General features: G+C 45.3%; 1 protein-coding gene across 5 annotated transcripts in view; it reads right to left on the minus strand.

The window, feature by feature from the left end:
• Positions 1-15,120, minus strand: part of LOC135920263 (nucleolysin TIAR-like) — a 260,801-nt gene that overhangs the window by 110,807 nt on the left and 134,874 nt on the right. For all 5 annotated transcript variants that reach the window (XM_065454431.1, XM_065454432.1, XM_065454430.1 and 2 more), the window contains one exon: positions 10,521-10,608. In XM_065454431.1, coding sequence (XP_065310503.1) covers positions 10,521-10,608 — 88 coding nt within the window. The remainder of the gene's footprint in view (positions 1-10,520; positions 10,609-15,120) is intronic.

Consider the following 15,120-nt stretch of genomic DNA (forward strand, 5'->3'; position numbering starts at 1 on the left):
AAAGAGGTGCAGAGGACACTACGACACAAATGCCATGCAACAAGTTTCTTGCAATGATTGTGTCAGACATTGTCACCTATCTTGGCAGGGCTCACGAAGGCACAGAAGAAATGCACAAAGGCAAATGTAGCTGCCACTCGGTGGCTATTGCCATACTTGGTACAATATGCTTTTTGCCCCGTTTTTCCTTCTTAACCCACACCCATTTGTGCAGGCTGCCGTGGTGTTTTGTGGAATCAAACAATTAAAATCACTTGTGCAAGCATTGCACTTTCTATGGTCCACACACCAGAAGCAAAAAATGGCAACATGGTGTTCCCGAATTTATAGTGACCAAATCGGTATGTTGACCATTTCTGAATAGCATTCTCCAGGGTTTCTCTAAATGAAATGCGACTTTCTATGATCCACACACCAGAAGCAAGGAACGGCAACATGGCGTTCCGAATTTTATGGTGATCAAATCAGAATGTTGACATTTCTGAATCGCATTCTCCAGGGTTTCTATAGATTAAATGCAATTACAGTCGAACCCACTTATAACAATATTCAGGCGCCATGAAAATTCCATTGTTATAACCGGGTTGCATGAAAAAATCAAAATAGGGGGATGGTAGAGATGTGAGAAAAGTATAATGGCGGGGAGACCAGTGCCCCTCCCCACCACCTTCCTCCATCCGGCTGCTGATTGTGTTCACTCTAACTGCTTCCTGGGTGCTCCGATCGCGTGTAACAAGCCGCGGCTGTCGGCGTTAAAGAATGGCACTGCTATAATAACTGCAAGTAGGTGTCACGGGCGGCAAGCGATATGCGAGTACCACCGAGGCACCGCATTGGTGGTTCCAAAAGGGGCCTTTTAAATTGCAAGAACGCCGCTGCGGTAGCCTGTCAGCTTGCGAAATCTGGATGAAACATTGAGGTGAAATCGCCGTACGACACGTACCAGGGTGTCTACCAAGTTGACATTTCTAAATTCCCTGAGTTTTCCAGGTTTTCCCTGAGTGCTTTTGCAAAATTCCCTGAGTGATGCAGAACTAGTGTTATGTCAAGTCGCGCTGAAACCATATCGCCCTATGCTGTCACCCTATAGTAAGCATATGAAAAAAATTTTAAAGGAAACCGACTTAATCCAATTTGAATACTAAGGAGTAGTGTTTATGCTATTCAAAAAAAGAATATAAGGGAGGGGTTATCAAAATGCACAGCAAATAAAATGTCTTCGAAAAAATGTTCAAATCGAGATGGACATTCTCTAGTACAAAAAAAAAAGGAGATGCATACAGAAGCAAATATTTTCGAATATGAGCTATTTCTATCAACTGTGTTCAGTGTCATGCTACTGTCCTGACATACTCTCAGCTCGCGCAAGACGCCTCAGTGTTGTGTTTCACTGCTTTAAAGAGTTTATTTTGGTTTGGATGAGGGACACCTGCATCTTAGCATCAGCCAACAATTTGTTTTTTGAGCGCAGGCTCCTTCAAAGAAGCGGTCGCATACTTAATTCCCCGTTCATTCCTCAGTGCGTCGATCCTTTCTGTTCTCGTCCTCCTTTCGCCGCGCGTTCGCCCCACAGACCACTTGAAGAATACTCTTGGTCAATTTACAGTCAACGTCCAATTTTTCGGACCCCCTAGGGGCCGCGAAAACTTCCGAAAAATCAGGCAGCCCGAAAAAATTAATTCATGTCTTTTACTGCCCTTAAGGGCTAAAATCGACACATGTACGTCTGAAAAAGCTCTGAATGCCTGTCAGTGCACTTATTAGGCATATCGGTGCTCCTACTGTGACAGGTGAGGGTGGGTGCACACGTGTAAAATTAAGGAATACATACAGTGTCCCGCGACAATTGCCCCTTCCTACGCTTGTTACGCTTCACCGCGTTACATGACTGTAATGAGGCGAAGCAGACTTTTGGGAAAGAGCATTATGCAATGCGCCGTGCTTTCCGAGCTTCGAAGACAAAATTATTGCTGTCAGCGGAGAAATGAAGAAACACGGCACCGAACGACAAGAAGCTTAACAGCGAACGTCGAAGCAGCTAGGCCTAGCGTTGCCGCAGTGGTGGCTACGGCTGCCAGCGGATCTGCGTGCGAGAGTACCGGTTCAAGGCGGCGAGGTAATCAAAATAGCAGCGGTGGTGGTTTTCATTAATGCCCTCTCGGACCTGCGATCACGCAAAACGTTTAGAAAATCGGAGGGCAAAGAGTTCTTGCGTCTGAAATTTCAGACGTTATGATACATTGACTCATTGGGGTACGCGGTGGTGCCGCGAAGCCGTCCGAGTTATCGGGAATCCGGAAAGTCGGTCGTTGACTGTACACTGGCAACACCTCCAGCCGACGACGATTCGTTACGAGTCCGGTCTGTTTCTCGAGCCAGCATTACCGCGACTTTTCACCCTCTAAAAAAATTACAGCTAATTTTCCCTGATAGAAGCACAAATTCCCTGAGTTTTTCCAGACTACTCAAAATCCCTGAGAATTCCCGGTTTTCCCGGTTGGTAGACACCCTGTGTACTTCGCACTGGCTTGCACGAGAAAACCCTACGTCCCTCAGCCTTACATGCTTGACGTGAAGCTTGCCGACATCTTTCTCCAAGGCATCCAGGTGCTCCACATAGTGCAGAGGAAAGTTCCTCGTGAAAACGAGGCCCCGAAGCAACTGAATCATCTGCTGGGCCTCCTGTGAGGACAACATTGAGGCAGCCTGCCCTACCGCGTCATTGCTGCCGTCATCGTCGCTATCTGATGCAAGCACGGTCGCGACGATCGCCTCACTTAGTTTCCAAATCTGCAGTCATGCACTTACTTTTCACCGGCAATGTTGTGCACTGCCGATGATCAGCGGGTGGATCAGCCATCTTCCGTTTCGGCACCGAGAAACCGTGTGGCTAGGAACGATTTCGACGCAAACAAGCAATTGAGCTGTTTGCAGAACTGCGCTGAATGAGAAGCCAGCAAGAAAGATGTGAGCAACCTGCGAGCAGTGTAGTTGGAACGGTTCATTCATGTTTCGGAAGGTGAGGCGGCGTAGAGCTGTGGGCGCAGCCCATTCGTGTTTGGAGAGGGGGAAGGGCGATGGGAGAGAGGTGCGTGGAGATAGCTAGAAAATGAACGTGCGGCGGCTGTTGGAGCAGTGGCCCTTAGTGCAGCAGCTCAGGTTTCTCGTTTTCTTTTTTTCTTTTTAAGGATTTAGCATTTCACTACCTTTTGGCTCGGACACCCAGCCGAACTTCATCGTTATAACCGATAATGCAGCATCGGGGCATTGTAGTAAGCGGGTTATTTCACCATGGAAAACATAAAGTTGACGGTGCAGCACCTTCTCATTGTTTTAACTGATATATTGCTAAAACCGGTATCGTTATAAGTGGGTTCGACTGAGCGCACAATGGGGAATCTGCAATTATTGTTATGCAGGCACTTCATTTTCAATATGAACTGTTTGTCTCATCAGCATTGTTTGCTTGGCATTGCTCTCCCTAGGAAACTGCATGCTGTATAATTGGAACACAAATGCAGAATGCAACCTTTTCATGAAGAGGTAAAATGACAGCATCACGGCGATTTGAGAGCGACGAGGCATTAAGCGCATGCCATGATAGGATACCCTCTTTTGCTTCAAACCTGAATCTGGAGGGGCTGTTTCTCGATGTGGCCTCTAGGCAGCGAGCATTCATTTGGAGTCGCGAAAAGCAAACCAGTGCTGGAGTTCCAAACTAGAGTGCCTTGATAGCACACTTCTCTGTCAGGAGGCGGCGCCGACATTGAGGCTCCCTATTTCTAACTGATAAACAGCAGCCCTTCGCAGATGTCGCGCACATTGTTTATTCAAACAGAAGAAAATGGCCAGTGGCAGCATGGTACGGGGGCGTGCAAAAGCGTTAACGTTAAGGAAGAAAAAAAAATACAAATAAAAAAAGGGGGGGGGGGAGGGATTAGGTGCCAAAACCATTATGTTGTAGTGAGGGACTCCGGAAATTTGGACCTCCTGGGGTTCTTTAATGTGCACCAAAATCTAAATACGCGGGTGTTTTCGCATTTCACCCCCAACGAAATGCGGCCCCCGCGGCCAGAATTTGATCCTGTGACCTCGTGCTTAGCAGCCCAATACCATAGCCACTAAGCAACCATGGGGGGTGGTTGACAGTTAAAAATTCCTCTAGTTTTCCAGGTTTTCTCCGCATGCCTTTGCAAAATTCCCTGATTAATGACACAGAATTTTGTTTAATGTCAAGATGGGCTGACACCATGTTGCCCGATGCTGTCACATTCTAGTAAGCATATTAACCCTTTAAGGCGCCTTGTACACAATGGTGTACATTGTATTCTTGGTGTTTTTTTCACGTTTAGGGCGCGCAATTTTCTATTAGGTTGGCTTTAGCGCATTCCCAAACTTTAAACTGACAACCATGTGCATTTTGGGCGCCATATGTCGCATTTCGGTGAAGATGTTCATATCAAAACAAGAAATGGCGGACGCTGGAGCAGCAAAGAGCGGTGAGCCAAGTTCTTATTTTTTTAGAGCCGCTTTTTTTTAATTGTGGCAAGCGAAAAAAATTAGATGCGCTTGTGCATCATATGAAGTACCGAGGAGTGATAATTTCATCCATTCTGAGGAGATGACCGAACGTTAACGCTCGCACGCGCATGTGTACACGATTGTGTACAAAGCGCCGTGGTCGCTGCAGAAATGAAGAATGCCGAGAGTTGCTTTGATTTTCTTTCCAGGTTTTTTGGCCATTCGTCGTTCTTTCTACAGTGCAAACAAGCATAAGAAAACCCAAAAGACAGATGAAAGGCTTTTGGAGCTCATTGCTGATAAATGTTTCAGACGTCGGGGAAAGTGACGAAGAAGAAGCCACGTGTGAAGCGACCGACGCGTGCGTTGCAGCTGTGTTCACCAACCTCACAGAAGAGGAAGATGCTGCTGCAGGGGAAACGCAAGCTGAAGAAGTGGACATTGAGAGTGCTTTTTCCTTTTGTGAACCTGGGTACCTGGAATTCTTTGCTGGACTACCACCACGACAATCAAATGCTGCTTAGAGCTAAACTCCTATATTTGATGAGTTTTCGCTTGCAAGCTGCCGAAGCATTAATTAAGTCGGTACTACCCGACAAAAAGCGTGGAAGGCCTTCTCTTGCAGAGATCCAAGCACCACAACCAAAGATAGGGCAAAAAAGTAAGAATATCGCTTCCTTGCACCGACGCGCACTACGACTCCTTTGACCATTGGCTCGAATCCCGCGACCAGAAGGTGCGAATTAGGTGCAAGCTCGAGAAGTGTACACGAGGCGCCCGGATATTCTGCATGAAATGCGTCGTGCCACTGTGCCCGAGGAAAGAGAGAAATTGCTTCCTCGCATTCCACAAGTGAATTTTGTGACCACCGAGGCGCTGTGTACACAATTGTGTACGACGTTGCAAATAATAAAGTTTCATGATAACTTTCAAGAATTCGATGGTTTTGTGTTTCTTAGGTCCCAAAAAGAATGTTTATATATAAAAAGATTTTTTTTCTATGCATAATTGCAAGTGGCGCCTGAAAGGGTTAAAAAGAAAATGACTTAATCCAGTTTGAATAGTAAGTAGTGTTTATTTTATTTACAATAGAAAACTGAAGGGAGGGGTAATAAAATGCACAGTGAATAACATATCTGCGAAAAAAAAAATGTAAAAGCCCATCGCAAATCAAGCTGAACATTTTCAATAACGAATAAAAAGACATGCATACAGAAGCAGATATTTTCAAATATGAGGATTTCTATCACCTGATAGGGCGCTCATTGGCATGAGGCCAGAACTTTCTCACAAGTGAGATACTCCGTCAGTAGCTGGAAAGTCAGCCTCAACTGTCCCGACATACTCTCAGCCCACGCCCAACGCCTCAGTGTTGCATTTCGCTGCTTTAAAGAGTTTGTTTTGGTTTGGATGAGGGACACCAGCATCTCTGCATCAGCCAACACTTTGCATTTTGAGCTCCAGCTCCTTCAAAGAAGCTGTGGCACACTTCCTTCCCTGTTCATTTTTCACTACATCAGTCCTTTCTTGTCTTTCTTCTGCTGCGTGGTCGCCCGGTGGACCATCTGAAGCATACTCTAGGTCAGTTCTATAGTCAGTGTCAGATTTTTCGGATTCCCTAGGGGCCGTGAGAACATCAGAAAAATTGGGCAGTCTGAAAAAATGAGTGCCTGTCTTTTATTGCCCTTAAAGGCTAAACTCACCGCAGGCACATCTGAAAAAGCTCTGAAGGCCTGCCAATACACTTATTAGGCATATCGGTGCTTGTACTGCGACAGGAGGTGGCAGATGCATGCGTGTAAAATGAAGGAATATGCACTGTTGCCAGTGACAATTACCCCTTCCCACACGTATGCTTCACTGCATAACATTTCCATGCTGAGGCGAAGCTGCCTTTCGGGAACCGGCATTACGCAACGTGCCAAGCTTACCGATCTTCGAAGCCAATTGCGAGGACCAAAAAGGCAGAGTCAGTGCCACTGTTGACAGTGGCGAATCCTTTCAATGAAAAACATGGCACAGAACGGCAAGAAACTTAATAGCTAATGTCGATTCAGCAAGGCCTAGCGTTGTTGAGGTGGTGGCTACGGCTGCCAGTGGATCTGCATTTGAGAGCGCACATTCGAGGTGGCGAGGTAACCAAACTGCAGCGGTCGTGGCTTTATTAATACCGTTTTGGACCTGCGGTCTTGGCAAAAAGTCCAGAAAATTGGACGGCGATAGGTTCTTGCACCCGAAATTTCTGATGTTCTTGTACATAGGCTCTAGGGGGTACGTGGTGGTGCCATGAAGCCGTCCGAACTATAAGGCGTCGAAAAGTCTGTCGTCGATTGTACACTGGCAACTCCGCCAGCTGATGACACAGCGTCAAAGACGATTTGTTACGATTCCTCTCTGTTACTCGAGCCAGCAGTACTGCGACTTTTGTTCCCTTTCAATAAAATTAGAGGTAATTTTCACCGAGTATTTTCAGACTATTAATGTCCGCAGGAATTACTGGATTCCCCGGTTGGTAGACACCCTGCTCAGTTCCTAACGTCACACAGCCTTGCTAAAATGACGGTAGCTGACATTGGGAGGAGCCGAGTCAACGATTTCAAATTTAAATTCAAATGTGCACTGAAAGCCCAGGTTTTTAACCACATAGTGATAAGCCGAGATCTGTGACGACCGCATCATGGCTCCTTTAAGAAAACATTGCTGTAGCCGATTATGAACTGCTCCTTTTGGAGTTGATTCGTTTAGAGCCCTTTCGCCATATTTAAAACGCGTTTGGGGATAAAGTTAGAACTGGTGGCTCCCTATTCGTATTCGGGAATTGTTATCCCTGTATGAATGATTTGAGCAAACGCAAGTAGTTGACTATACTCTAGTACCAGTGAATATGTTGTGCGCACAGTTCTCGCTCTTTAGTCATTCATCAATTTATCCCTGTGTAATATCTCAAGATTGCAAGGGAATATCATATACCGTATTTACCGTATTTACTGTATTTACTCGCATAATGATCGCACTCGCGTAATGATCGCACCCCTAAATTTTGTCGTCAAAATTCGATTTTTTTTTTATTTCCCGCGTAATGATCGCGCCCCGAACTTGTCGCAGCGATATGTCGTGTGCTAAGTCTGGCGAATAATGATCGTGCTTACCACCTGTCGAATGCTACGCGAACAACTCTTTTAAGACAAGCCAAGCGGCCTGCACGCACTAAACATTCTTAAGTAGATGCCTCATTTCATTACTTTCATCACTTTCCGCACTTCTATGACAAAATGAGGTACAACCAAACTTGCCTTTATTATGGGTTGGCTTTATAATGGCTGATGTCAACAAAAACAATAAAGGCCCATTTCGATTCTTTTCATCTGCTTTTGCACTCGTGAGCACGCAACAAATCGCGCGCGGCAATGATATTAGCCACGTTTACTCTGATACGTTAAAAGTGTACCCTATTCATACGCCGACGCTTGTAACACAGCTAAGATATTCGCCCACCCTTAGCGGAAACGTGCCGTATTAGCATAGTAGTGAAGACAGATGCCACAGTTTCCGCAGCATGCCCGTCATGTGTTTATATGTCACTGGCTGCTAAGCGCGCCCACCTGTTTCTGTCCCCTCAAAATGGACATGGCTACGTTATTGCCGCAAACTTGCCGATATTAACGATATTATTCATCACTGATACGGAAGAAAGTGTTTCAATGCACGTAATGTACTCACGAGAAGAAAAAAACATCGCGTTCGGCGCGTTCGGCTTGCTCCGCCAGCCGCCATTTTTGTTTTGTTGTCCCGCACCCGCAATCTCACATCTCGCAGCAAACGCGGTACGAAAAAAAAAAAATTTTTTTTTTGCGGGAAATTTAACCTGCGTAATGATCGCACCCCTGAATTTGCGTCAATTTTTCTGACAAAAAAAGTGCGATCATTATGCGAGTAAATACGGTACTCGCATAATGATCTCACTTTTTTGTCAGAAAAATTGACGCAAATTCAGGGGTGCGATCATTACGCGGGTTAAATTTCCCGCGACCGCGAAAAAAAAAAAAAAATTTTTTTTTCGTCCCGCGTTGGCTGCGGGATGCGAGATTGCGGGTGCGGGACACCAAAACAAAAATGGCGGCAGGCGGAGCAAGCCGAACGCTCCAAACGCGATTTTTTTTCTTCTCGTGAGTACATTACGTGCATTGAAACAGTTTCTTCCGTATCAGTGATGAACAATACCGTTAATATCGGCAAGTTTGCGGCAATAACTTAGCCATGTACAATTTGAGGGAACAAAAGCAGGTGGGCGCGCTTAGCTGCCAGTGACACAGAAACACATGGCCGACGTGCTGCGGAAACTGCGGCATCTGTCTTCACTACTATGCTAATACGGCACGTTTCCGCTAAGGGTGGGCGAATATCTTAGCTGTGTTACAAGCGTCGGCGTATGAATAGGGTACACTTTTAACGTATCAGAGTAAACGTGGCTAATATCATTGCCGCGCGCGATTTGTTGCGTGCTCACGAGTGCAAAAGCAGATGAAAAGAATCGAAATGGGCCTTTATTGTTTTTGTTGACATCAGCCATTATAAAGCCAACCCATAATAAAGGCAAGTTTGGTTGTACCTCATTTTGTTATGGAAGTGCGGAAAGTGATGAAAGTAATGAAATGTTTGGTGCGTGCAGGCCGCTTGGCTTGTCTTGAAGAGTCGTTCGCGTAGCATTCGACAGATGGTAAGCGCAATCATTATTCGCTAGACTTAGCACGCGACATATCGCTGCGGCAAGTTCGGGGTGCGATCATTACGCGGGAAATAAAAAAAAACGAATTTTGACGACAAAATTTAGGGGTGCAATCATTACGCGAGTGCGATCATTATGCGAGTAAATACGGTACTAGTCGGGATTTTTTATCCCTTAAGTGATTTTATAGTAGTTTTTATTGCCATATGTTGAAGCGTTCTCACCTGTCTTTACTCGATTCCCTCATGGAACTGTAATAAAAGTTGCGTTTCAACTTTATAATTTTCTGAGCAATCAATTTAAAAGAAGACGTTCCATGGAACAAACCAGAATGTGTTCCTATTGAACAAATTTTGCCAGATGCAAGGTGGAGATTTAGTCCTCCCTTCCAAATACACATGGTGATGGTGGTCATTGTACATTGTATGTAATAAGAGGCAGAGTAGAACGAATTATACCATTTATTTATAGTATCTTGTCTGGTTTGCCTGTATTTCTTTTAGGAAAATGTTGCTTTTAAAGGTAGCCAGAAAGTAGTGAAGTAGCCAACCCAAAAGTTTTTCCTACCACGAGCCAAAGTAGCCAAACCTGGCAACCCCGGATCTCACTTGATCACCGTGAACACTCGTTGCAACTATAACATGATGAAGAGGACGCTTTGTGTGACCTCGGCCATCTCACCTCGGCCTCCGAGGCTTCACCTCGGAGCCATCTCACCTCGGCACCGAGGCTTCACCTCGGCCAACTCAGTGGGACTATAAGCAGCCACCACAGATTACCGCGAAGATACAGTGTGCAGGCCATGTATGCGCTCAGCCATGCACATCAAGCCACAATCTTACCGACTCACCGTCAACAATTTCCCATTGCACCTGTAGCATAGGGCATGCAATAGGATTTTATCAAAACTGAACTTGATATGGAATATTAGGGTGACAACAATGGCGCCATCGGCTGTCAGCGGAGTGTGTTTTTCGCTTGCGCAGGCATTCATTTATTTAAAATGTTTGTGTGAAACGTGTTGTGCAAAGTTGTTACTTTTGTGCTTGTTGGCAAGGACCAAGCCTTCAGAGCAGAGGCCAGATCTGGACAGAGCCTACGCGCCACTTGCAGGCTCATGAGTATGCCGCACGTCAGGTTGTGCCTTTTGCACTGCTATCTGGCAGCAGAGGCTCAGAGCTTGAGGCAAAAGAAGGCTTCCGGGTGCTTCCACAGTCTGCTCGAAACATCTGTGGAGCAGAGCAATGGCTTGAACATAGAAACAATTACTTACGAGATGTCTCCAAAAGGGGCAAAAGCGTCTCGTAGCTGGGTTGTCTCTATTTCAGGACTCAAGTCTCCTACGAAAATGTGATGGTGTTCTGAAAAGAGAAAACACAAGAATCTGAGAAGTGTAGGGTGCTAACCATTCAGTCCCCCACATAATGTTCACATCTAAAGCCACCCCAGAAGTTATCAAGGACACACAGGAAAACTTCACAGCGCGTGTCAAGCTGGCAATAATGCTTTAGAATCCTCGCTAGCGTAGCCTTCTGCTTTTGTTAGCTGTGATACAAACCATGTTTTTTTCATTGGGCTATGCGGCTGGTCTTGAATTGCGCTAACACAGTCAATCATCAGCTTCGAAAAATGTTTTTTCACTTTCGATATGCATTTCACTTTGTGTTCTCCGACAGAATAATACACACCGATCAATAAGTAGCACAGAGAGAGAAAACAAGGGTAGGAAAGGCAGGGAGGTCCACCAGAACAGCATCTGGTTTGCTACCCTACATTGGGCGTGGGGGAAAGGGGAATAGAAAGAGGAAGAAAGGGAGAGAGTAAGCACTGAGCACGTGTGAGAGGGACACCGTACACAAGGACACTAGAAACGGTCTCTTAAGCCCGTGCACTTCAAGTAATGCACTAGTGCATCAATCGCTTTTCGAGCCAGTGACGGGTGTGGCCACGGTCCGAGTATCTTTGACTTGGTGAACGGTATCGAGTCCAGTCGGAGTAAAGTTGCCCGCAGAGAGAGACGTTGGACATAGTAGCGAGGGCAGGTACACAGTTTATTAGCACAGAAATTGACAATATTGTCATGGGCATCATTAAGGGCCATATGGTGATGCAGAATTGTGTTCTTAAATAAAAATGGGAATGCAGGACCAAGACTGAATTCACTACCTTAGTAGAGCATGCTGCAAGCGTTCGGCCAGCTCACAAAGCAGGTTAGTTGCAAGGGGTGGGAGTCGGCAGCTTCAGTACAATGCTGCCCATAACTTGCTCACGCCAGCATTTTGAACAAATCATGGCAACTCTTAGTAGTTTTCTGTCACCGCCTGCAATGCATGACTATAGGGGGCCAGTGCTGGACTTTTAGACATATGTCCCCCTTCCCCCCCGGCAGCCATGTTGCAATCTTGTAGGATGGCGATCATTACCGTGGTTGACTGCAAGGAAAGGCGCCTCTCCCCGAAAAAAACACACACCGGAGGAAGTGCAGGCACTGTTGCGTATATAAATGTAACAACGAAGAGGGATACGACCATAACATATTTTACTAATTTCCACCAAGGCCGTGGGAAAAAGAGAGGTGGCAACAGTGGATCCAGGCAGTCAGACGAGTGAGGTAAGTCGAACCATGCCTATGCTTTTCCGTGCTTGCAATAATTTATTCTGCCGCGATGTGCGTCTCTTGTTGTAAATAGTACATAAGCCAAGGTACGGTTTACTGTTTGCCCAGGCCAGACAGCCAACCATGGCAACCAACACAGAATACCAGAATATGTAGCCAGCATTTCGTTGGAAATAGGAGGAGTGACATCATGTACCACCTGCCTTATGTGCCGTTGACCTTTCCGTCCCGAGTGCAACTACCACAGAACTCCCTGGCGATTCCACAGGAGCAGTGGAGACAAAAAAATGGGCAAGTTTCCTTTACGCAGAGCCTTTACCTACGAGCTACACACTTTATGTGGTGGTGAAAACTTAGTAAATTAGCATCGCTTCAGCTGCAGGCGTATTGCTTTGCACTTGCTGCTACGTAGCAATTTTGCTTCATTTACATTCCTAAAACTCTGCGCTTCTGTTGTTTTCGATGTACTTGTTGCTAGTGGTTCAAAAGATGGACACCCTTCCTACTTTTGTAACAATATTGCGCAAGCGTCAATCACACGGTGTGTCAGTGGCCTTGTAGCGGTGAAGTGAACAACGCAGCAGTCTTGTGCGCCTATGCATACTGTGGCCGGTCCTGCCATCCCTTGCCGTTACAAGGCCGTTGACACGCTGTGTGGTCAACATTCACATGATGCTGTTAAAAATTACACGGGTGTACTTGTGCTAGTGCTTTTAATTTTCTTTCTAAGCTCTTTCTGCTACTTGAAACGTGTCGCTTTATCATTCGCATCGCACTTATGCTCCATTTCTGACAATTCTAACAAAACATTTCCTTAACTATCATATTACGTTCAGATAATTGTTGATTTCTGCAGATGGAGTGCATGAGTTTGGTTTGGCGTGCCATCAGGAGCATTCAATGGTTGTGCAGAGCTTGGCCAAAACCTTGACACACAGCTACGCCCACAAACTTGGAAGCATCAGGCAAGTTGGGAATATGCGGCTGCTTGAGGCAATTCTTTGCAAATTGAATGTTTTATTTATTTGCAACACCTTAGGGACATTGCTGATATGAATGTCTTGTTGCTTCTTTTTTTTTTTTCTAGGTTACTAACGGTCAGGGCTTGCAGCTGCAATGCCCCGACACAACAGGCAATGACTTAAGTTAAACATGTGTAAATCTGTATGTCTACAAGTTGATGAAATGCGTTACATATATTCTTTATTCCGACTGCAATCTTCCATTATCTTTCATAATGAAATTTTCCAGTGGCCTGACCTATTGGACCTCGCGGAAGAAATTTGTGTTAGACACCCCATCAGGATGTGGGGTGTGAAGAGTGAGCAAGAGCTGCTCCAGCACCAGCAGCATCGACTAGCTGAACTGTGGTCCATCGTGCTGTGGGGCTGAATACAAGGGCTTGCAATTTGAGTGTTACAAGTCGTTCGCTACGCAAGTCTGTTCCCGAGTGGCAGCTCCTGATCTGTTGCCTTCAACAGTGCTCGCAGACTTGATGTTCGGTAAATTTTGCAGAAAAAAACAAAAACATGCAGCACAAAAACAGAGACAGCTGCTGTCACGTTACGGGACGTTGCGCATACACTTAAACGTGCTCCAGTAACCCTGCCCCCCTACGGGTTTTTCAGCCAGCTTGTTTGGCAGCAGCACATGTCAGTTTAGGCACGCCACCTGGCCAGCGCTACTTCTCTATACTCAGTCAAAATCAACTTGCAGTACAGTGAAAGACGAGAGACGTACTAACCCATCGCCACGTGCACCGCATAGTACACAACAGAATGTAGTTCTGTGCTATGGCGCTGGTTATATTAGATACATAGGTTTGGTATGGTCAAGCGTTACATAAATATTTTTGTATAGTTTCTAAGCTCCAAAATCTTGCTTGTAATATGTTTTCATTTTTTTTTTGCAGAAAAGTGAAAGCGGCGTGGTGCCCGTCATCAATGCAGTCCTTCACGAAACCAATTTCAATGATAAATTTCTTCCCAAATGAGCAGTACAATTATCGGGGATGAAGGGCGATGATGTGTGGTGTTTAATGGCACAAGGGCCAGTTATAGTCAAAGAGCACTATGATATATGGTAATGAATTTTCTATTTTGTATTAAATAAATGAGTGACAAGTGGTAGATGTACCATGGCTGTATAAGGACCTAAAAACAATTCGCCAAAATTCACGACACTCAATGAGTCTGTGAACACGAGTTCTCTTGTAATACTCATTTGCTTTATGTGTTTAAATACTGAGAGGATTGCGTATGCTTCCCCCGTAAAAATACTTGTATGTGGATTTAGTGCACCCGACATTGAAAAAGACCTGCTGGTGCTGCGTAAGCAACGCCAGCAGGAGATTTAGAAGTGTCCGTATAAAAATCAGTACAGGAATACTTCTCCCGAAGTTCAAGAAAATGCGAATGTATATGTGCATCAGGTACCTGTTTTGATATTTTTATGAAAGAGATGTTACATAGGATGGGCTGCCAGTTCCAAGGCAGTGAAAGCCTAGAAGGAGCCACTAGGACATTCTTTATAAGGAGGACGCCTGTTTCTTTTGAGTGCATCCAAACGGAGCGACAGAAGAGGCCTAGTGTCTGGGTGGTTATGGAACAGCATGGCCGTGGACAAGTCGTGAATAATTGAATGACATGAATGGTCTACTGCTGATTTTACCTTCAAGGCGTAAGAAAAGCTTCAATACCTAATTTGGAAGTATAGAGACCATTCGTTAGATTTAACGTACAGGCTTTGCACAGGACTAGTTCTGAAGGCGCCTGTAGCAAGGCGGATGCCTAAGTGGTGGACAGGATCTAACATTTTCAAAGCACTAGGTGTAGACTATGGCTCCGTAGTCAAGATGTGATATTAGACTTTTGCACAAGCTTATAAAGCATTTCCTGTCGCTTCCCCAGGATGTGCGTGACAAGAGCTTCAGCAGATTCATAGCCTTGAGGCACTTTGCCGTAAGATACTTCAGGTGCAATACAAAAGTTAACTTGCTGTCAAAAAGGGTCCCTAAAGATTTGTGTTCATGGCTCACGGATAGCCAGTCTTCATTAAGATCTATTACAGGGTCTGGCAGGGCATTTCTCATGTTGGAGAACAGGACGCACATACTTTTTGTGAGGGTTTAGTTCAAAACCATTTTCGTCCGGCCACTTAGAAAATTTATGTAAGCAAAGCTGTACTTGCCGCTCGCAGATACTTATATAACGTGATTTGTAACTTATCTAGAAGTCATTCCCATATACAGAATAAA

Source organism: Dermacentor albipictus, chromosome 1 (assembly GCF_038994185.2).
Source record: "Dermacentor albipictus isolate Rhodes 1998 colony chromosome 1, USDA_Dalb.pri_finalv2, whole genome shotgun sequence".
NCBI lineage: Eukaryota > Metazoa > Arthropoda > Arachnida > Ixodida > Ixodidae > Dermacentor > Dermacentor albipictus.